Here is a 24,475-nt window from a genome sequence, read left to right as displayed (position 1 = left end):
GATTTTATATTGGGTATATAGTTAAGGAAGGCAGTTAATATGTTGAAGAGCAATCATTTAATTTGGTCTGACTTTGCATCATACATAAGTCGCATATTTCATATACCGTGACATCAGAGACATTATCAGTGTTTGTAATTACAGTCTGTGCTGTACTCAAAACACAGTTTACAACTACTCACCACTGTGCACACAGTACCCACTTAGCCTAAAAGCACGGTACAGTGAAAGCAACATTGTTTTGGGAAAGCGGGGGCATGGCGCTGACTCTTTCTTGACCGAGGCCATACTTGGCCCCTTCTTGGCTGGACGGAGGGACCACACCACGCAGTACTGTGCCAGCGGTATGTGTAGACTGCAATATATGACTTTTCTTCCTCCCTCCCTCTGCTGCCTTACGTTGTTTTTCTTCCCTCTCTCCTCTTCCAGTTGTATAAAGGAAAATTCTGCTCCGCCTGCCTACTGGGTGTTGTTAATCAGGAAGGGGAGACTGGGGAAGGGGGGATGGACTATGCTTGTCTGTACGTTAACAATCAACACGTAGGGAACCCCTAGCTCGCGCTCAACTAGCCCAGTGTAATTATTACACAGGATATTGCTGAGCAACCGCGATTTATTTTAGCCATCACACTGTGCTTTAAAAAAATAACAATACATCTTATACGTACACCGGTTATTGTAATCACTCATATCTATTGCAATGAATAGGCTGCCAAATTCAATCAGATTAGTAGCATATTTTGGTCAGAAATTAACTGGATTACATAAAGGTAGACTATAGCCAGGCGTTTGCATTTTAACCAGACGTTTTGTTTGATTCGGTGAGTAGTTTGATATAAAATAATGTATTATTCTTTCGCTGCATTGCAAGCACGACGCATAATAAATTAGCTTGTTTCATTATCATAAATTATTTTATCATATTGAAGGTTTAGTTTAGCTGACATAAGCAAAAGTCATCTGTTTGAAACAGAATAAATGTTTATTTAATAATAATCAATGGTATAATTATATCTCATTCAAATGCCCATATTGTACAGACCCGTATTCTGCTGCATGTAATTTGGTCAGCATCGTGCGCTCGTGTAGCCTAGCTCCCAGTCCATTCAGAAGATTAGGAGGGAGTGGTTTGAGTTTGCGCGTTTGGAAAGCAACAAGTGGCATGTCATTTGTTTCAAAGGAACTGCGGAACGTGGTGCTTGCGTCACTGCTCCAGCCAGGTGGCATTCCAAGTGGGGAGAGGAGACGTGGAGGCACAATCAACATTTCAAATCACAAACTAAGTCAGGATGTGAAGCGCGTTTAAAGCGAATTTCATTCCTACAACCCAACACTGCACGTCACTGGCATCAGAAGTCAGAAGACGAGTAGGAGAAGAGGGTTTCTTTTGTGTGGCAAATTCACGGACTGAAAAGAATTCCAAACGAATAATCTGGGGGAAAAGGACCAAGGCAAGGGACATTAAACATGTCTTCTGCACAAGTATCTTCATCACGGAGACAGTCATGTTACCTGTGCGATTTACCCCGTATGCCATGGGCTATGATTTGGGATTTTACGGAGGCAGTGTGCAGGGGTTGTGTGAATTATGAAGGTGCGGATCGGATCGAGTTTGTTATCGAAACTGCACGCCACCTCAAACGAGCTCATGGTTTCCAAGGGGGGAGATCCCCCGGTCCACCACCGCCGCCCACAGTCAAAACACAGTCGGCAATATCAGCCAAGGAGACGGTGCAAATCAGCCATGTGGACGGACCCTCCAAACAACAACAGTCGGGGATGGACCGCTACTCTCTGAGTGCGGAAAGACCTCGCTTTGACTACTCCAGTATTGGCGCCCATGCCAGCAGACTTCCCAATGGAATGAGCGGTCCAAATGGGTTCCCCAAACCGGACGATGGTCCCCCAGAACTGAACCGACAGAGCCCGAACTCCCGTCGGAGCCACGGTCTCGCTGCGGTCCCAGGACAAATGAACGTTCCCCCCAACCTTCTCCCACAGACCATGTTGAATGGACCCTCCTCGGCAACAACCATAGCCCCGCATAGCCTGTCCAGCCGCCCCCCTCCTCCATCCATTGTGGGACCCTCTTTGTCCATGGCCGCTCAGTCCATGTCAGAACAAGGTAAACGACCAGGTTCTGTGTCAAGCACTGACCAAGAGAGAGATCTGAAAGAGAAACAGCGTAACGCAGAAGCTTTGGCTGAGCTCAGTGAAAGTTTAAGGAACAGAAACGAAGACTGGGGAAACAAACCCAAAATAGTAAGGGACACTTTGGTTACTCTTTCGAACAGCTCCCCGTTTGATGTGAGATTTAAAAAGGATCATTCACTCGTGGGTAGGGTGTTTGCTTTCGATGCAGTGTCAAAGCCTGGAATGGACTATGAATTGAAAATATTTGTCGAATACCCAAATGGATCTGGTAATATATTTTCCAGCGCATCAGGGGTGGCCAAACAAATGTATCAGGACTGCATGAAAGACTTTGGCAGAGGGCTTTCCTCGGGCTTTAAATATTTGGAGTATGAGAAAAAGCATGGTTCGGGGGACTGGCGACTCCTGGGTGATTTGTTGCCCGAATCCGTCCGATTCTTTAAAGAGGGGCTGGGGGTTGAAATGTTGCCTCAGCCCTACATCGATGCCAGCTGCCCATTGCTGCCCACTGCTTTGGTCAACATCCCTCGTGCCTTGCCATCTACGAGTGCACCGAGGACTGGCGTGCGTAAGCGTAAAGCCTCCCCAGAACCTGACTCTGTAGAGAGCGCGCTGAAACTATCTGAACAGGAACAACAGAGGCAGCAGTGGATGGCCAACCAGAGCGAGGCGTTAAAACTGACCATGGCATCCGGATCATTCGGTGCCTCACACGGGGGACCTCCGCCGCTTGGCCCTGGCCATTCTGTTCACTCAAGTCGCGCCACACCCCCTGAATCTGCGCCCCAGAATGGACAGTCTCCAATGGCCGCGCTCATGTCTGTCGCGGACACGTTGGGCAATGCGCACTCTCCGAAGGACAACAACTCTGTTCACTCTACAACATCCACCAGGCATAACAGCAGCAGCCCAGTCTCCCCAGCCTCTGTTTCTGGGCAGAGGCGTTTGGCTTCCCGTAACGGAGAGCTCAATCTGGCCGGGACTCCCTCTCAGTCCAATGCGCATTCTGGCATGGATCAGGTCCACTCGCAAAACATTCCAGATTCTCCCATGGCAAACAACGGACCTCTGTGTTGTACCATTTGCCACGAACGTTTAGAGGATACCCATTTCGTTCAGTGTCCGTCAGTTCCCAACCATAAATTCTGTTTCCCTTGTTCTCGAGAGAGCATCAAAGCGCAGGGAGCAACTGGCGAGGTGTATTGTCCTAGCGGAGAGAAATGCCCCCTGGTAGGTTCTAATGTGCCTTGGGCGTTCATGCAAGGTGAGATAGCAACAATATTAGCTGGGGACGTTAAGGTAAAAAAGGAGCGAGACCCATAGATGTGATCTATGGCTTCCCATAGAAACGTGAATTTTAGTCGAATATATACACGTGTGATTACTCAAAACGGACAAAAATAGTCGATGTACAGAGACGTTCTCCACCTCATGTCTGTTTTTTTTAAACAAAGGAACATGTGATGTCATGTCGCCTAATGTTATATGGAGGGTGTGTTGACGGGTAGTAGTGTTGTATTTGGGTGGCAGTGACGAGTTAAAGCACTAACTTTATAATCACTGCTGCAGTTTTATTCCTTCCAATTAATGCACTTCTCTCATTATAAAAAGGCCAGTTTCTACTCCCAATGAATATATGTCTGTAAAATGAAACTACTCATCGTGAATATCCAATAACAGGTTACATTGCCCTAACTCCTGTATTGGGTACGAATCAATATGGGGACTTTTTTTCTTCTCTTCCTTATTTTATTTCATATCTTTAATTTTTTATGTTTTTTACAGCAAATATCTCTTTTCATCTTGTGATCGAAAATATTTTACTACGTGTTATTAATTTCTCTTCCAGTTTGTTTTGATGATGCACGGATGCTTAAAAAGGTAGAGCAAAATGCTGTACATGAAGGTAAACTGTTTGTTTATACATTTCTGTAGGTACAGAAGACTTGTAATGTGCCTTGGAGCTGAGTAAATTGTAATAAATTCCATTGATATTAACCCTTGGTGAAATGTCAGTTTATTTAACAAGTTTAGACTGTTACAAAATCTGGGTCACTGAGGTATAATGAATAATTCCTTTAGTTTTGGTGTCCATCAGTATATTTCTCAACCATAGCGTTTTAACAATTTACAATGTTATCCCTAACATAAGATTTGATCTAATTGGATATGACAACCTTGATATTAAGATCTGGTTCAAAAGTGTTTTATATTCAAATGTGTTTATTACGCACACACCTTGCTGCAAAGCCAAATTAACCATGTACTCAAATATATTTATATATATATATCAGATGATGCCATGTTTATTCATAACCTCTTTCAGTATGTCAAATTAACATTGCTTTACATTCTACAGGGATGATCCCTGCTTAAATATTTTTCCATTTTTAAATGAGCATTTTAGTCATTCAGCAGACACACACTTGTCCAGAGCAACTTACAAGAGCAATTAGGGTTAAGTTTCTTGCTCAAGGGCACATCGACAGATTCCCCCCCAAATGAGTATCACTTAGTTGCATCTATCTGAATGGCAAATAGGTTCCTTGCATTGGATATGCCCACAATTTCAACGGCTGTGCCTCTCGGCAAGACAAGAAAAAGAGGCCTCAACAAGTTGGCATTGAATGCCATGTTGCTCTCCTCCTTGTGCTTATAACAGTCAGCTGTTATGGCATGCTTCTCACTAACGACAGCTCATCTTTCTGATGGTTGTAGTATTGGTGCATGCTCAAGCAGCACTACGGTTTCCCCATGTTTACGCTGTGTGTGTGTGTGTGTGCTTCTGTCTGAAAATGATTGCACATGCCTCAGTATAGCCCAAGGGAAGGTATTCCTCGTTTACAATGCAGCAGGCAGGCGGTCATTGGACACGGTTCCTCACGGTTCCATTGGCCGGTGATGATTATATATATATATATATATATATATATATATATATATATATATATATATATATATATATATAGCACGGTTGGTGCATGGCTGTTATGTAGCTGTGAGTCGAGCTTAATAGCCTAGCGCTGCTCTGGGTTACGGAGACAAATGGTGGTATGTACACACAGTCTGCAGCAGGCAGCGTGGTTCCCAATCCCACGTGGCTCTGTGCCATGGAGCGCATAGAGCAGGTAGAGACTGGGAGGTCAGATAGCCCCATAAATACCAACCAGGCTCAACTAGAGCCTTCTGTACGTGAGCTCGGAAGAGACTAAGACAATGGCTGCTATATATGTCCCGGAAACATGTCACAAACTAGTATCCTTTTCCCAAGAGAACCAACCGATGTACATATACTGGAAATGGAGAAGAGCTTTGATACGCCCGTTGAGGAGTATTTGGTAATGTGAAGGCAGCAGTCCAGATGTAGCCTCGGCCTTAACATTGGGCTGACGTGTCTGAATTTAGATGGGGTCTGTCCTCCAGCCTGGGATTGTTGGAGGTGGCGGCCTTTGTACAGTATCATCCCTGCTCGTCGGTGGGTTATGAGGTGGTTCTGTAGATAGAGAGGTGAGTAGGATTTATCCTCAGAGACTCCTGTCTTCTATGTAATGCTCTGACCGACTGCCGTAGTTAGTTTTGAATACTCTGTCCTGGTTACCGTCCCTGTTTCCAAGTAGGGTTTTTACCGCCTGGGGAATACTATGGTCAAAATAATTGGTTGTACGCCAGAGAAAGACGGGGTTGTTAGTGTCGAGTTTCTCAAATTTGGTTCACACAAATTGGCTCATCAGTTGGAATAGAGAAAGCAGCTGTCTGAGTGAGTAAGCGACACCCCCCCACCCTTTCTCCAAGTCTGATTTAAAAACAAATCTCACACTCATTTTCTCACTCAATCTTTCTTTTTTCATCTCCCAGACGGCATTTTCCGACTATAGTATATCCAAAATAATCTCTCTATTTACCAACATGCACACACCCCCAACAAAAACAGGCCTATAGAAACCGTAGGCTGGGATTGAGGCATTGAATCGTAGCTACCCATCTAATGGTGCATTGCAGTGCCTCAGTTTCCATTGGCCTATCTATCCCAGGTGCTGTGAGGCAACAAAGCACCTGGTTTGGGATGGAACATGTCTCTATTGTCATGCTAAAACAGAACAGAGCAGCCCTTCCATGGTTAAGGTGCCTTTGGCTGTCTCAATACTTTAGGTTTCAGGTTGCAGTGTGCATGCAAAGGAGGGAGCAGAGGCACCTACTCACCCAGACACCCCTCAGGGAAGGATCTCTCCCTCTCTTGCTCTCGACCTGTTTAGAATTCACAAGACTCCTCACTCGTTAGATTCAAATGCAGCCTCACACACACACACACACACTCACGTCGTACCACCACCGCCTTCATTCTGAGTGCAAAACACTGTCTCTTTTCTCTCCTTCAGACCTCTGAATTACCCGAGGTAACGAACTCTAGCCTCTCGCTAGATTGCGTCTGGAATAGCTGATATGTTGGGTGAAATCCCGGAATCGGATTAGTTGATAACACCTTCTATAATTCTAGGTTGTCTGGTGAAAAAATGATGAATGTCAACTGAAAAGGGACCTCATTTCTTCAGACATTTTAAATGAAAGTGTCTATGTATATGCCCTCCCTTTGCAACTTCTAAGAATTGCACTGATCACATCTAATCGGCTCAAATACAGGATTGAAAAATATGAGCATTGTGAACGTACGTCCGTGGCTGTTCGTGCCAAGCCGAACAGAGCGTGTGCAGTGTCATTGGGAGTAGGAGGAAGGCTGGTGTCGATGAAATTGCAGGGGGTTTCTACTCCATTGCATAGACCTAGGAGGGGAGGCCAAGCGAAAGAGGTCCTGCTGGTGTCACAGACAGACTCCTCTGTTCCACATTCACCAAATGTTGTGTCTATCCTCAACTTAAGTGGTTGACTGATATCTCTGATGTCTTGAATGATGAATTGCATCATTTCTTGGGGTATTGTCCCATAGGGCGGCGCACAACTGGCCCGGCGTCCTCCAGTTAGGGTTTGGCCGGGGTAGGCCCTCATTGTAAATAAGAATTTGTTGTTAACTGACTTGCCTAGTTAAATAAATAAAATAAAAAACTGTAGAATATATATATTTTTTACGAGGTTAAAGGGGATTTTGTGTTATTGCCCTGCATAACCACTTAAACAGTTCATTCCAGCACCTCGTGACACATTTACCTCCAGAGAACAAACATATAACTGCTCATAACAGTAGCTACATGATTATGAATGTTCTTCCATTACAGTGTAGGAATATAATCCCAACCCCATTTCTCTCCTCAAACAAACCCCGTCTGGAGAGGCCAGGCTTTCAGTGGACTGTTTCAGTTTACATTCTCTCAAATCACATCAGTATGTTTTCCTTCTGTTGGCCAGCCAGGGATGCCAGCCTGTCTCCCCCTCCTCCCATTCCCCCTTTCTCCCCAGTCAGGAAAAGTTTACAGCGGATGAAAATACCGCCTTCCCAAAGGTTACTCTGCAGTGCCTCTGCTCGGCTGTTGCCATGGGTTACCAGCCTTGTTCAAAACATCATTTATTCAGGAATGTGCTGCGGACACAAAGGGGGGAGGGAGGGAGAGAGACGACAGACTGGTGGTTAACCCTGCGTGCGCTGGAAAGACGACGCTTTCACCTTACACAGATTCTCTCTTTTTGGTACATTTGCGTCGTGCTTCGATTCAATACTTGTTTTTTCGTTGCGTCGAATACAATGTTGCTTGCTTTTGTAACTTTGCATTACTGGAGATAATACTACATTACCCGAATAGCAACAAAACAATGTGCATGACATGCCTGGACGTATTCGGTGTATCAAAGTATTTGTAACATATAACGTTAGCAGATTGTTTACAAATGCACAAAAATCACAGGTCAGGTTTGAAACCCCAGCTTCCATTATTCTCATAGAAACAAGCAAACCACTTTCATCTGGTCGAGACTCGCGCATGCTGCTTCTAGGGGGAGGGGACGTGTGTGTGGGGAAAAGGGTTTTGTTTTCCCTCCCAGTGTCTCAAAGCCCAGCCATTTATAGATGGTGATGTCAGCACTATCTTTCACAGCCCTGGGCCCCCTTAGCAGATAATGTATGCACTCAAACATTCCTCTCTGGCGAATGAGCTGCAGGCGTGTGCCTCCCTCCTGCCTCTTTGTGCGACGCACAGCCGCAGCGCAGAGAGGAATTTGATTTGCCCCTTTTCATTTTTTTTTTTATTCCCACTTATTTTCTCCTTCGTCCTCCCGCCTTATTTTTCAGAAAATAAAATGGAGCTGGAAAGGCTGAGGTAGTTTTTTAGTTTTTTATTGTGATCTCTTTTTAGAGCGTCTTCACTCAATTGATTTGATAGTTAGCTGGACAAATAAATCGATGTTGAATGCGTATTTTCTTTGTTTTTAATCACCTTTGAGGGCTGATCTGCAACGTCCTACTCGTTTTACATATGCATTTAATCATATATGTGTTGTTTCCACTAGTGCATTTTAATTTAAATAGAATGTGTGTATACATGTATGTCCAATTGTCCTCTTATCAAATTAATGTTTTAAATTGGTTGGCAGAGATTATTTATTGTAAAACATAATAAAATAAAAAAATTAAAATCTGGTTTCTTAATTGTCCAGTGCTGATACCCTTTGGAAAGAATTCCCTAACATTTGCTTTTCAAGGCCCTCCCTCCTGGAGATGCAGCCTACTGCAGCCATTCTGAAGTTAACCGCCAAATCTTAGAGGGGACCCACTGTTTAGTGGGGCACAAATAGAGGGGTGTTGTTTTTGGAGACACTGACAATAAGGTCACCAGTTTTCTCCTCTAGTTTCAGATGCTAGCACCTTCAGATTTGATTCGTTTTTTCTCTCCGTCCCAGCTGAAGTTAGCTAGTCTTGTTATACTCCTTATTGCATAATTCCTAATTTCCTCCTCGTGTTTTTAAAGTCATCTGTAATTCTTCTCTCATGTTGAACGTGAGGAAGCTTGAGAAGGGAAGGAGTTAACTCCACCCTCAACACTCTCGGTTAGTACTGCCCCTGCAGCCCCTGGCATGCAGGCTGGAGAAATGTAGCGCTTTCATTCTCTGCCTTGTTTACACCAGGCTCTGGCAGCCATCTTAGGCTGCTGCCACAAGCAAGGGAAGGGGCAGTGAGCTGCGTGCTCCTCGGGTTTCTCCCCAGCCCTCCAAGAGCACAGAGTTCAGATGGCATACTGCCATGAATATCAACTACTACTGGGGCCCACTGTTCTCTACAACATTCTACCCACAGATGAGAATGTTCTGTACATTCATCCCTCGTGGATACAGTGCTATATCTGACTTTTTCCTGCACGCTGTCTTTCCCTCTAAGCTTCTGTTTGGTATTTTGCATTGTTTGCATTCTTTTTCTCCACACAGGTTTCTTGGAATATTCTTGGAATTTGTCTTTTGTTAATCCATATTTAGAAAGGCTTGACTGATCGCACATGCTCCGGGGGAGTCAGTCGACTGTGTATCAGGTAGCACGTGCTCCGGGGGAGTCAGTCGACTGTGTATCAGATAGCACGTGCTCCGGGGGAGTCAGTCGACTGTGTATCAGATAGCACGTGCTCCGGGGGAGTCAGTCGACTGTGTATCAGATAGCACGTGCTCCGGGGGAGTCAGTCGACTGTGTATCAGATAGCACGTGCTCCGGGGGAGTCAGTCGACTGTGTATCAGATAGCACGTGCTCCGGGGGAGTCAGTCGACTGTGTATCAGATAGCACGTGCTCCGGGGGAGTCAGTCGACTGTGTATCAGATAGCACGTGCTCTGGGGGAGTATCAGGGCATCCTTTGTCTCGGGCCTTGACTGGTCTAACATTGTGATAACAACCACATAATGAAAATAGTTAACATGAAGAGTACAGCATTCCCTTGGTTAAGATAACTTTACTCTGTCATTTGGGAATGAGAGACACTCAAATCGAATGTTATATGTCACATGCACCAAATACAACAGGTGTAGACTTTACCATGAAATGCTTACTTGCGAGCACTTTCCCAACAATGCAGAGTTAATAAGACAAATAAGAGCAATAAAAAAAGAAATACTTACACAATAAAATAGCATTAGCAAGGCTATATACAAGGAGTACCGGTACCGTGTCAATGTAATTGAGGTAGTACTGCATGTACATGTAGGTAGGGGTGAAATTGACTAGGCAATCAGGATAGTGTGTGTTGGAGTGTCAGTGTAGTAGTATGTGAGTGTGTGGCTAGAGTCCAGTGAGTGTATATAGAGCCTGTGAAAGAGAGAAAGTGCAACAAAAATGGGGGGTCAATGCAAATATTCTGGGTGGCCATTTGATTAACTGTTCAGCAGTCTCATGGCTTGGAGGTAGAAGCTGTTCAGGTGCCTTTTGGTCCAGACTTGGTACTCCAGTACCACTTGCTGTGCAGTGAGAACAGTCTATGATTTGGGTGGCTGGAGTCTTTGACAATTTTTAGGGTTTTCCTCTGACACCGCCTGGTATAGAGTTCCAGGATGGCAGGGAGCTCGGCCACAGTGATGTACTGGGCCGTATACACACTACCATATGTAGCGCCTCACAGTCGAATGCCAAGCAGTTGCCATACCAAGCGGTGATGAAACCAGTCAAGATGCTCTCAATGGTGCAGCTGTAGAACTTTTTGAATATCTGAGGGCCCATGCCAAATATTTTCAGCCTCCTGAGGGGGAAAAGGAATTGTCGTGCCCTCTTCACGACTGTGTTGGTGTGTTTGGACCATGATAGGTCCTTAGTGATGTGAACACTGAGGAACTTGAAGCTCTCGAACCGCTCCACTACAGCCCCGTCGATGTGAATGGGGGTGTGCTCGGCCCTTCGTATCATCTCCTTTGTCTGAGTCATGTGTTTCAAGTCACTTAACATATATCTGCAACAAGCGATAGGATAACTAGGATGTAGCCGTGGCCTAGTTCTTCCATCAAGTAGGTCTGTAGGCCGACATGTCACCACACTATTCAATTGTTTTCCATTGGCAACAGCCGCTGATAAGAGGAAGCTAACAGCCTTGTGTCCTCTCAGGCATGGCAGAATTTCCATATCTAAGGCCAGGCCTCAACGGCTCTCTGTTGACATTTAGAAACCTCTCTCTGAGGAGTTTACTCTGACTCTCTCCTGATCTTTCCCTCTAACCGTTTGCTGTGAATTATCAATGGAGGACGACTCCTTGTGGGAAAAAAAAAAAGCTTTCTGAGGGGAACAACAACCCCCAACGCAATTCACACTGACTGACCGCCTTTCATTCAGCTCTGTCCAGTTCACTGGTTTTGTCTTGTAAATTACAACAGTGTGAGACTCCTTTCCCTAGCCCAAACAAACAGCATGTCATAGAAAGTGTCGGTGTAGTGTTTCCAAAACATCACACAGAGGAAATTAATTGGAGATTACATGACATTATTCCTACATTATATTTCCAACCCACAACAGCCAGCCAGGGCCTACATCACCTTCATTTCCAGTGTGATAAGTATTTTTACAGACTGTGGGGGATGGGGATCTGTGGACAGTGTTGCCAGATTCTATTGACACTTTCCAGCTCTATCAGAGCCAATAGGCTATGAGACCCCCCACACAGTGTGTGTGTGTGTGTTTGGTGTGCTGTAGTACAGCTGCAGTCACCTCCCTCCGAGTCCCTTCATCATCTCGTCACCTGGGTCAAGTGTGGATTGTTCCCTCTCTTTCCAAACATCTGTTGTGTGAATGAGGCTGCGATGGCTGATGCTAATTGAGGTGCTATAGCTAGCTGCCTGTCTTGTCTATCTACTGTCAAACAGCAGACATGGCAGACTTCCTCTCACACTTCCTCATACAGCTGACAAAAGTCTTTGAAAATGAAAGTTTCAATGATCGTTGTTGGGTTTCTGGCATGAACTAATAAATACCGCTACTTTCCATTGAATTTAGTTTAGAAATACGCTGTTAATACTTTTCAAAGAAAGTAGCCTTTTCACATTCAGACCTTATTTCTTGATGTAATTCACTACATAGAAATGTGTCTTGCAAAATGGTGTAGTTTGGGGCTGGCTGCTATGGGGGTAACAGCATTGGGCTCTAAGCACAGTTTGGGACTGACTGGTACATTATGTATTCAGATAGTGTCGATGTGTTCAAGCAGCAGTAGAGTCTTGGATGGCCTGGACTGCCCCCTCAGTGCCAAAAACACATGTTCTTTTATATGAGAGACAAAGAGCCATACCTTCCCTGTCCGGCTAATAAAGACGGTAGCCTGTTCTGTTTTGCAGCAGTCAGCGGCATCGGGTTGCTGCCTGAGCCCCACTCCTTTCCCCGTTCGCTCCGCTAGCTACATACTATTGAAATTTGATGGTTGGTGGTTTCGCACAAATGAGCTGCAACTTTCCCTAGAGGTCAACATACAGCACGCCGCTCGCTATATGCTGATCTGATTCTGTACCTTTTTGGTACTGGAAAACAGATCTGCTAATAAATGAAATATGTACATAGTAAATAGTCATTTCATGCATGGTGATGTGCTGTATGACATGAAGGATGTAGGAGAATAACTGTTATGCACTCATAATGATAATTTGTGAGTGATGGAAGTGCCAGTTGACATCTATCACAAGGAATACTTGGCAGTAAGGTATATAACTAGTTACCTAACTGCCAAGTAATAGCATCTGTGTATGGCATGTAGTTATTTTGATTGCAAGGGGGGGATTACTTTTCAAGCAGCATGCCATTATAGAATTCCATTTCCTGATTGAAAGCATTAAGGTATTACTTCACATTTTTTATACACACGCACTATTATAAATCAAGAGGAAGGGTAGCTCTAGCCTCCTCCCTTTCTCCTGCAGTAACCCCCTAGCTACCTGCGGTAAAGGGAATAGTACATCGTCTCTGTCATGAACTGTTGTGCACTAACCGAGCCACCGCACCGCTTCCACCAGATGTCTGTTACCATGGCGACAGAGCCATCGGGTGATGCTGATTGGATGGCGTGGAGGTGTTTTTTTAAAATGTTGTTTTTTACCTCAATACTCTCCAAAGGATTGTGTTTTTCTACTGGCGCTTTTTCTCCCTCCAGAATGAATTTGAATGACAAGGTGAATGATAGTCTGCAGCATCCTGTGAGCTCTGCTATCTTTCGGATTCATTTAAAAACCTGATCACTACAGAGCCTGATTATAATGGGGGGGTTTTGTGATGGATTCTGAATATGAAAAATGACTCGTTTTGTGTGCTGCTCCAGCCTGTAAGAGAAAGACATGATAACAGAGCCAGTTAGTGAGCATGTTCCATTATGCGATGGGAGGCCTGTTTTTGTCATGAATGGATAGGTCTCAATGCATAGCACATCTGACCTGACCAGGTCTCTAGTCCAGTTGAGAAAGGATGCGTGTGTTTCAGCGCTACCCAGGTGTAAAAGACATTACAGAAACTCAGCCAGAACGACGCTAAATGAACATGGCGCTTTCCTGGTTTACAACAAGGAAACGGGTGCGGTGTCCTAAATAGCACCCTATTCCCTATATAGTGCCTATGGGGAATGGTCAGAAGTAGTGCACCGTAAAGGGAGCAGTGTGTCATTTGGGACGCAGACAAGATTCGTCTTGGTTAGTTAATTCCTGAGGTAAAATAGTAATTGCTCATCTGAGGTCATGTTTCAGATTCATGAGGCTCATTCATCTCTAAAATGCTACCAGCCAGTGTACTAAGTGTTAATACATTCCCTCACAGTGGCCAACACAGAACTGCCTGTGTACACTGCCAGGAGGACTCCTACAGGCCATTCCACGGTAGTGCGTCCACTGTCCAGCCACATGACGCATCCAGCCAGTGTGCTGCAGCCTCCCTGCCTGTCTGTCGTCTGTACTGCCTCCCCCTCCAGTGTGATTAATGGAGCTCTGTTCATCCCCCTGCCCCCCCCTCTCCTCTCACCCCTCTCTGGACCACTGCTCACCCCCCACAGCCTGCGCTCTGTTTACCTGAAGACAGTGGATACACTTAGTCTCTGGTATTTCTAGGCAACAGACATTTCCAAGTTTCAAGCCTCTGGTATAAGAGAGCATCTGTGGTATTCCTGCTGTATTCTCTCCAAACTGCTTAGTCCATCATACCCTGTGTTTCTTTGGAAACCACTGTAGAATACTGATTGTCAGTTCCAAAAGTAAATAGCTGCTATCTTACAGCACTACTGCCTACTGTCTGACCGTGTGTGTGTGTGTGTGTGTGTGTGTGCCCAGTTCTGTCCGTTCTACCAGTCATGTTAACAGAGCTGTGGTTCAGGCTAATTCTGGCCCAATGCTGCAGGGGAGACCGGAACAGTCCGCCAAACATGGCCTGAACAGGGCCGGTCTGTTGGGTTTGTTTGGTTAACAGCCTCTTGGGTTACCCAAGCGGAGAGAGGACTCAGGCACGACTTTCTATTAGGTGTGTTATGATGATGGGTGAGGTTGTGGAAGAAATGAGACGTTAAGGCTCAGGAGTCAGCTGTGGAGTAGAATACCTTAGTTTGTAGCCATGGTGGCTGGGTCACAAGAGAAAGAAAGAACAGAAGGATAGATGGATGTCTGGTTGCTGCTGGTTCTACTGCTGCTGCTCGTTCCGGTCTGCTACCCTTTCAGCCTCAGTCAGTCAATGGGAAGGCTGCTCTGGTGTCCTCTGTACCGCTCCTCTCCGTCGCTGCTCTGTTCTCTGCACGGGGGGGGGAGGAGCAGCCAGCCAATGTCATTTTGATGTGACGAGCAGAGATGACACGGGCAGAAATAGCCCCCCGCTTACTCATTTAGCCGCTTGGTCCCAGTCTGCCCCAAACCCACTTGGCAGTTAATGTCTCCTCAGCCAATCACAGCCAGCGCTGTTGCTAGGTAATGGCTCCCTGGCCTCGCCTTTGAGGTATGCTAATATGCTGCTGCCTCTGCCACTGGCGCATCCTCTCGGTGATGGGGAGGACTAGGAGATGCCTCTTACAAGTGAGCGTTTGTCTTTCTGAGAGGGGAGGAGAGGAAATTGAAATGCAGGAGAGAGGAGGACATGTTGAGGTGGAGAAAAACAAGGAGGGGACTGACGGGAGGGATAGACGGACAGAAAATGGAATCGGGAGGAGGTGGCAATAACAGACCTTTTCGTCCCCTAAGGTTCGCGTCCACTGAATGAATCACCACAGCACTTGATGATAGGACCAATGCTTTTGGATAGATGGGTGGGTGTGTTTTACTAGCCTGGCAGTGCAGGCCAGGGCACAGGGCTGTAAAGACAGAGAGACTCACTGTGGTGTGAAGACATTCATTGAGGAGTGTGTTTTTTTCCCAATCTGTGGTAGATATGATGTATTTAAGAGCGTCTCTGGCTCTGCAGTACTCAGGCCTGTGTTCAGTTCCACTCCCTGTAATGTGTAGTATAACTCTGCCTGCCTGCCATACCCGGCCAGTCACAGTCCCATTCCCAGACAGCCTGTTAAATACAGCGGGTCCTTTGACGAGCAGGCAGGCCTCTCACTCACTATATTAGGCCGTCCCTCCCTGCCTGCTTGCCCCATTAAACCGATGTGCAGCTATTAAATCAGCTTGTACTGTTCTGTTCATAGCCAAAACACATGGCTACGGCGTCCCTTACTATAGGCAGATCTGGAAGCTGTTAGGATTTTACCTATTACAAATTCTGCAATGCTGTATGTTAAGGGTTAATGTATTGAACTATTTTAGGCAGTTGGAATTGCAAATACACAATTGTCCTTTTGTCTAGCTAACTCTCTGCGCCATATTATTGCAGTTAGTTAGATGAGACACACTGGCCTTGCACGCCCTCCATGGTTGTGGTAATACACACATGGCTTTATGTGTAGTGCTAAAACCTACTCATCACTGTTACCGATGCGTGTTCATTTACAATATTCATACATTGAATTGGGGACTGAGGACTTGGAGAGGGAGGGATGGTTGTTGGTAGTCTGTTAGCAGTCCAAGGACGCAGCGGCACAATGTGGACGGATGGAATGGGTTCAAATTCAGAGATGCGGCATGCGATAAGAAGCCCCATTATGATGCGTTCCATGAGTGTGTTTATATTTAGGAGGAAGAAGGAGTCTGTTATGCCCGCTGCATAATTCCAGCCTCTTTATCCAGCAGCACAGCATAATGCTTAGTTGGGACTTTCTGCCTTGGGAGAGACGAACTAAATCCACATTTTCTATGATTAAGTAGCAGCCTGCCTGCCAGCCACCAGAATAAATACGCCCCCGAAAAACACTCCAAGACAAACATAAATATGTATGGCCAGCATCCATCTGTCCGCATGCCCCCATTTGTTATATAAAAAGGACCTATACAGTCAAAAAAAATGCTTGAGCTATATATTAACACAGATAAATATGAATGAGGAATGCGTCTATTGGGCGGACTGACGGACGGATGCGCTTTAATAACAAGCGCGTGTGTGTGGGTGGGTTGTGTGTGTGTGGGTGGGTTGTGTGTGCTGTAAGCTGCTGAGTGCTGGGCTAGGATGAGGGGAGGGCTGTGGCCAGAACACAGTAGTGAGTAGAATACTAATGCATCCATATACCTTTTTGTTCTGAGTCTTTCTCTCCCTGGCTCCTCGGACCCACCCCACAGCTTTTCTTTCTCTCTCTCTCTCTCTCTCTCTCTCTCTCTCTCTCTCTGTTCCCATGTTTCATGAGCTGAAATCAAAGATCCCAGAAATGTTCCACAAGCACAACAAGATTATTTCTCTGAAATTGTGTGCACACATCTGTTTACATCCCTGTTAGTGTGCATTTCTCCTTTGCCAAGATAATCCATCCATCTGACAGGTGTTAAACAGCATGATCATTACACAGGTGCACCTTGTGCTGGGGGGGCAATAAAAGGCCACACTAAAATGTGCAGTTTGGTCACACAGCACAATGCTGCAGTTTTGATGGAGCGTGCAATTGGCATGCTGACTGCAGGAATGTCTACCAGAGTGGTCGCCAGAGAATTTAATGTTCATTTCTCTACCATAAACCGCCTCCAATGTTGTTTTAGAGACTTTGGCAGTACGTCCAACCGGCCTCACAACCGCAGACCACGTGTAACCACGCCAGCCCAGGACCTCCACATCCGGCTTCTTCACCTGCGGGATTGTCTGGACCAGCCACCCGGACAGCTGATCAAACTGAGGAGTATTTCCATCTGTAATAAAGCCTTTTGATGGGGAAAAACTCATTCCGATTGGGTGGGCCTGACTCCCCACCCATGGCTGCACTCCTGCCCAGTCATGTGAAGTCCATAGATTAGGACCTAATGAATTTATTTCAATTGACTGATTTCCTTATGTGAACTGTAACTCAGTAAAATCGTTGCATTTGTTGCGTTTATATTTTTGTTCAGTGTATATATAAAACCACCAGGCAAGATACATGTTTTGTGCTTTGAAATGTGTTTGTGTCATCTCACTAGATTAATGGATGACTACTGTTCAACACTGTTTTTGTCATGAATTACTGAGAAAAATATCAGAGTTATGATGGCTGCACCGATTGAACAGGGTTTCTGTGGGTTGTTTGTGTGTTTGTGTCTGTGCGCGCGTGCGTGCATGCGTGTCTCCTCAGTATGAGGCAGCAGACGAGAGATCCCACATGCCGCGTTGTTCCCCTGGGATACAGTTGCTATGTTGAGCATCATTAATTCATACAGTGACCTTGACCACCTTGATAACAACATTGATTTTACTTCCTCCCTTTTCATCGTTATCATGAAAATTCTGTCAATTCTGCCTTGTTCAGGACCCTGAAGGTCCAACACCTCACTGATATATTCAGGGAAATTGCTTTTAAATTACATTGAGAAGGGGCTTCTCAGCAACCCCTACTTTTATCAGTGCATGGAAAGAAATGACTATAACCATTCATGATATCCAATTTCACTTTGCCCAGAGCTCTGGGGTTGAATGAAATGTGGTTGTGTGTGTGTGTGGTCAAAGTATGGTATTTTCAGTTCAGACTCCACTGAAAATAATTGTCTAAACCAAATCCAGGCTTTTGATGTCATATAAAGCGGAAACGTTGAATGGTTCTGACTACAAAGCCGGGTCGGCATCGGGCTACAATAGGATGAGCAAGGCTACACCACCTGAGTGTGAATGAATGGGCTTGTGGAAAGCAGAATCGTTTTCACCAACATTTTATGCAAGAAAGTGCTCGTGACTCCGTGGTCGAGCAACTACTCGCTCCTTGAGTGGATGCAGCAGGAGAGGGAGAAAGATGACTCAAGTATCAAACGGAGTAAACTCAAGACAAAGGAGATGATTGTGGACAACAGGAAAAAGAGGACCGAGCACGCCCCCATGCTCATCGACGGGGCTATAGTGGAGCAGGTCGAGAGCTTCAAGTTCCTTGGCGTCCACATCAACAACAAACTAACATGGTCCAAGCACACCAAGACAGTTGTGAAGAGGGCACAACAAAACCTATTCTCCCTCAGGAGACTAAAAAGATTTGGCATGGGTCCTCAGATCCTCAAAAGGTTCTACAGCTGCACCATTGAGAGCATCCTGACTGGTTGCATCACTGCCTGGTATGGCAACTGCTCGGCCTCCGACCGCAAGGCACTACAGAGGGTAGTGCGTACGGCCCAGTACATCACTGGGGCCAAGCTTCCTGCCATCCAGGACCTCAATACCAGGCGGTGTCAGAGGAAGGCCCTAAAAATTGTCAAAGATTCCAGCCACCCTAGTCATAGACTACATCATTATCTCAAATACCTCAACACCGGTGCCCCCGCACATTGATTCTGTACCGGTACCCCCTGTATATAGCCCCGCTATTGTTATTTACAGCTGCTCTTTAATTATTTGTTTTTCTCATCTCTTACTTTTTTAACTTTTCATTTTTGGGGTATTTTCTTAAAACTGCATCGTTGGTTAAGGGCGTGTAAGTAAGCATTTCACTGTAAGGTTACACCTGTTGTAATCGGCGCATGTGACAAATCAAATTTCATTCGATTTATATAAACGGATATTACACGCGCCGGAGTTACGTATCACTTTTAACAAACCAAACAAATTCCGTTATAGAAGGTCAAGTAAAAACCCAAATCGGTATATTGTAGAATATGGTATACCGGTCAGCCCTAGGTCCCATAATAGCAGGAATCGGGGAATCAGTTGAATAAAATGTGTTTGATGAATGTTTGTGTGATCAAAGTATGTTATTCATAGTCCAGGCTCCAGATATCACAGCACAAATTGGATAAACTAAACCCAGGCCTTTTTATGTAAAAATGAAACAGATGTTGAATGGTTTTGACTACAAAGGCATTGGCCACTGCAAACAGTCAGGCTCAACAGGCTGAGTTACACCAGTGTCGCCACCCTAGAGGGAACAACATTGAGCCGGAGGAGTGGCTGGTGTTCCTAGAATAGCTGCCGGGGCATCAGGTGATCAACGTAAACTATGGAGATGAGGTCACATCTGGTAGATTTGATTTACTTGGACATAGAGGGGCTGGAATTCAAACATGTGCTGCTTGATGATAACGTTTCAATGAGATTGGGGGGCGTTTGGGGAGTGCTGGTGCTGTGGCAGCCAAGGTAGAGGAATGGGGATATGACGGCCCTGGATGGTGGATGGTGCAGCTTGCCAACAGGGAAAGACACACGTGAAAACACCAGAGCCGAGAGGGTGGAGGGTGAGACCACCACCAGGCTCCCTGATACGCCTCTGATATTGATAAGATAATAGCAGCTATTCTGGTGGTGGTGGTGGGAGTAATGACCGCATGTTGAAGCAATGGGAGGCAGGATGAGAATGGATTTAGGAAGAGGCCAAAATAATCCCAATGTTCAAGGGGGCGGGGTGCGGTAGAGTATCACACGTAGAACTCACAAAGACAGATGTTTTAAGAGCTAACCTACCGGATGTATTATATTATGTTTAGAATAATTTCAGCTTTTTCCCTATGTGGTTCATTCATAATTTTTTGAAGACACTGGTTTGTCAAAGACATCCCCCTCACCTCACACCCACTCTACATGTGTCATAGTTCCATCTATAAATACTGAATCTGGCTTACGAATGGGATATGAATTGTCTCGACACCTCTCCTTTGCACTCACAAAGAGAGAGACGTTTGAAACTGTCCCCATGGCGACGAGTCCTCGTTCTACCTTTTTCGGAGGAAAGGAAAGCAGTGGGAAGTCTCTCCTTCACATCTGGCACGGTCCTCACTCCATCAACAACCCATTCTTATCCAGCCCTTTTAGCTGAAGGTATCTTCCCCTCTTTTGTCCACCAGATACCACTTTAAGTGCGTGTGTGTGTGTGTGTGTGTGTGTGTGTGTGTGTTTGCCTCTGCAGGAGAGAAGGGCTAGCTAGAGAAATGGGCTGTGCTCAGTACAATACAGAACGGTCTTCCCTCGTTACCAGAGAGAAAGACAATGTATGACCACCATGAGGTGAAATTTAAGAAGCTGCTGACAATAATCAAGTAGATCCGTTAGTATAAAAATCACTGAGACGTGGCGAAGGATTGACCAAGACCTCTAGCTCCAACCCAACATGTGTTGTATAACAAGACAGAAATGTAATGTAGATCTTGTTCTCATATCGACTTTCAAAAAATCCCATTATCAACATATAGATTTCCTGTCAGCGTGGCATCATTTCTTTACCTCCATAATGATTTTATGATCAGAGTTTACACACAGGCACACATGCATGGCTGCACGCACAGCTGTCAACAGCTTGTAGGAAAAAGTGGTGTCTGAAATAGCACCCTATTCAAAAGTAGTGCACTAACCGTTTCAGGGTGCCATTTCAGACGTTGCCTGAGTGAGTTGAACAATCTGTTCTATTTGAACGCATTTCCTATGGAAGGGGAGAGGGAGAGAGTAGACATTTGCATATGGTGACCTCTAACAGGACGTTTTGTCTCAGAGTCCCTGTATCTCCACCCTAATCAATTTGAGCAAGATCAAAAAGGCTGGCATCAACAAGGCACTCTCGCTCTTCAAACGGATTAGCTCATTTTGAGGCGTCTTAAGGCTGATCGAAAACATCTTACCGAGTGGGATACATCAGCACTAGACAGATAGCATGACATTCTGCCTTAATGTTTATTTATTGGAAGAGAACAGAACGCCCCCGAAAGGGAAATGATGGAACCAACGCTACTTCTTCTTTCTGTCTGGGTCTCCCTCAGAGGGCAGAACTGAGGGCAACAGACACATCATTGTGTGATTGCAGTGGTGATTTTAGCAAGTAAAAATGTTTTTATGCATTCCAGCAAAGCCACTACACAACAACACTGAACAATACGTTATTTGCAATGTAACGGTGCCCACAAACTGCTAGGGCCTACATAAAGCTGTCTCAACAGCAGAGCTTTCTATTCCGCACCATGGAGTGAATTCTTACCTCTGCTACACCTGGTTATCAGCGGAGCCTTGTCTGGCAGCGAAACAGTTCATTCAGCCTCATTTACTGCCTGATATGGCTGACTTGCTTGAACAAATGTGGTTTCTACTGACAATTCAGATGTACAAACTATGGCATAAGGGGACGACGAGCGGATAAGAGGCAATCCGTAATTTCGATTAAGACATTGATGAGCGAGCTAGGACGGACGTAGTCAATATCACTATTTGTTCAGCACTTTTGAAATGGGCAGCGACAGAATTCAGAACGTGGGCCGTTCTTACAGTATTCTCCCTGTCAGAGCCATAGGATAAATAAAGGTGGCATATAAGCAGACAATGAATGCTCTTACATTATTCAATGATTACATTTCTCTAAAATAGGCTATGGGCTACATGTGCACCACCAAGTCAGAACACTAGGCTAAGTTATGAGGGGGAAAGGGACCATATAATTAGGGTGAGGCACACGGGCTACTAACAGCTTACTACACAACATACACTTAGTATTACTTTCTTAGCTACAGTATACATATCTCCCTGGCATATTACATCATCTTATGAAGCAGCATACAAGACATATTTGGACTCATCTTGTTGTGCTGTGCTCACTTGAACAGAAAGGTTGTGCGGTGGTCCATGTGGGCAAATTTTGTCTTTTGTCATCAAAGTCTGGCATTCTCTGGATTGATGGTGCTTTCAAGACAACTGGGAAGTTGGAAAAAAGAAAGGTCGATCATGACATCAATGATCTTCTTGTCGGAGCTCTAGAAAGAGGCCCAAGTTCCCGACTTGGAATTCCGAGTTGGATGACCGTTCAAAACGTATTTTTGCAGTCGGAGCTGGTTTTTTTCCCCGAGTTCCCAGGTGTCTTGAACTCACTGAAGTCTGAGATTTCCGAGTTTCCAGTTGTTTTGAACGCAGCAGAAGTCATGCTGGATTGACAGCATGGCCAATGTATTCAACCTTTTCTGGCCCATGGCATGTGAATGTTTATCCTCTTAAGCTTGTAAAAGAGACCCTTAAACCCAGACTTGGACCACACACCCACTCCAATGAATAGCAGGCTAGTGATTGATTTGCAACACTTGCAGTTTGCCACTGATTCCTTCCAAACCACTCATTGTTGAATTTGTGATTCCCAGCTTGTTGTGCTATGTTTATGTCCAATGGACGATGAGCACTGATGTTTTATCTATAATTTCTCTTCATATGACAAGGATTGAAAAGGATGACTGTAGATTGTCGATGTGATTCATGACGTTGACTTCGTCTAGCTTGCTAGCTAAGATTTTGAAAGTATGATGTTGACATGATCAGTCCAATCAAAGCTCGTGTTTTGACGTCATTTTATTCTTGGATGGGCACTTCTAATGTAACTCTATGGCAACACCCAAGGGGCTTGAATTTTCTAACTCTCCCTGTAGATTTTGCGGTGACGTAGTGTCCCCATGAGTGACAGAACACTGAGCCAATCACGGCACAACTAGAGAACATGACCAATCCCTACACTCCGTATTTTCCACTGGCTGCCCCACCAACACAGAAAGCACTGAGCTAGGCTGAAACACCTGCATTTTGGAGCTGCCTTACTCAAGAAAGCAAAAAAAATACCATGTTTGTATTCGGCTTTATTAACTCAATGATTATTGGTTTTTTTGGGTTTTTTTTACATTGTTTGCAAACTGATATGTGACACGTATTAATGCCAAAATAACATGCAGAACATGTCTTTTTTTTAAATGTTTAGCTAAACAGGTGGGGCTCTCCAGTGTGAAGATTGACATTTACAACATGTTCCATGTTAGTCCATGGATCTAAAAGTCTGACAATGCTCAGAGGTTGTTAGATTCTCCTTCCCTTTGAAGTTTACCTTGTATCATTTATGCATACATTTTCCTCAGTTGCTTACATAAATCCCAATGTGTATCATATTCCCGCCCAGCACTAAAAACTGAATACATTATTACATGTTTTTGTAAACCCCACACAGCTGATCTGACTTGCATGGTTCTACCGCCGTAGAGGACTTAGTATACTGAGTAGAGATGCTGCCGTCCTAGCAATACTTCTCTGTTTTAGCCTGGACGCTAGGATTGCAATCTCCTGGAATGGAGTGGAATGTCAAGTACACAATACCTGTCACTGCTACGGATCCAGAGTAAATCCTGTCCTTTGTCAGTTTGAGTCAGAACATTCCTAATCTGTAAGATTCTTTGAGATGTGTCAAAAAAATCTTCCCCTCCCTACAGAATGAAGTTGTGAGTGCAGGGCCAGTGGCCTGGGTATTGTATAAGGCAGTACTGTGAAGATTCCAGGGTTGCTAGACGCGTGCTGCAGAGACGCGTGCTGCAGAGACGCGTGGTGCAGAGACGCGTGGTGCAGAGACGCGTGGTGCAGAGACGCGTGCTGCAGAGACGCGTGCTGCAGAGACGCGTGCTGCAGAGACGCGTGGTGCAGAGACGCGTGGTGCAGAGACGCGTGGTGCAGAGACGCGTGCTGCAGAGACGCGTGCTGCAGAGACGCGTGCTGCAGAGACGCGTGCTGCAGAGACGCGTGCTGCAGAGACGACGCGTGGTGCAGAGACGACGCGTGGTGCAGAGACGCGTGCTGCAGAGACGCGTGCTGCAGAGACGCGTGCTGCAGAGCCCTTTTCTGCTCCAAAAGTTGACAGGATGATTGGTACCCACACGGCAGCACACCGTTCTGTTAAATACAGTTGCCTCCTGAATTATTGGCACCCTAAGTAAATATGAACAAAAAAATCTGGGAAAAAATGCCATTGTTTATCAGCTTGATCTTACACTCAAAATATGATATGAGTCTAAACTTTAATTTAGTTTAAATTGTTGAAAGAACATTTAATACTTTGTGAACCCTCCCTTTGCCACGATAACAACTCTGAGTCGTCTCCTATAATGTTTGATGAGGTGGGAGAACACATAGGAAGGGATTTTGCACCATTCCTCCATA

At 45.2% G+C, this 24,475-nt stretch overlaps 2 protein-coding genes across 2 annotated transcripts in view; both read left to right on the top strand.

Annotated features, from left to right (window-relative positions):
• kiaa0586 (KIAA0586 ortholog) overlaps positions 1 to 24,475 on the top strand; it is a 117,112-nt gene that overhangs the window by 20,699 nt on the left and 71,938 nt on the right. The gene's annotated exons all lie outside the window — the stretch shown is intronic.
• On the top strand, positions 174 to 4,152 carry irf2bpl (interferon regulatory factor 2 binding protein-like). Its single transcript, XM_029729705.1, has one exon. It carries the CDS (start codon positions 1,468 to 1,470, stop codon positions 3,475 to 3,477), a length of 2,010 nt encoding a protein of 669 aa, XP_029585565.1. The 5' UTR covers positions 174 to 1,467; the 3' UTR covers positions 3,478 to 4,152.

This window comes from Salmo trutta, chromosome 33 (genome assembly GCF_901001165.1).
Source record: "Salmo trutta chromosome 33, fSalTru1.1, whole genome shotgun sequence".
In the NCBI taxonomy this organism is placed as follows: domain Eukaryota; kingdom Metazoa; phylum Chordata; class Actinopteri; order Salmoniformes; family Salmonidae; genus Salmo; species Salmo trutta.
This window is presented reverse-complemented; position numbering and strand designations above follow the sequence as displayed.

Excerpts from the sequence above, each read along its gene's own strand:
- irf2bpl (XM_029729705.1), top strand. The coding sequence starts at position 1,468 with ATGTCTTCTGCACAAGTATCTTCATCACGGAGACAGTCATGTTACCTG.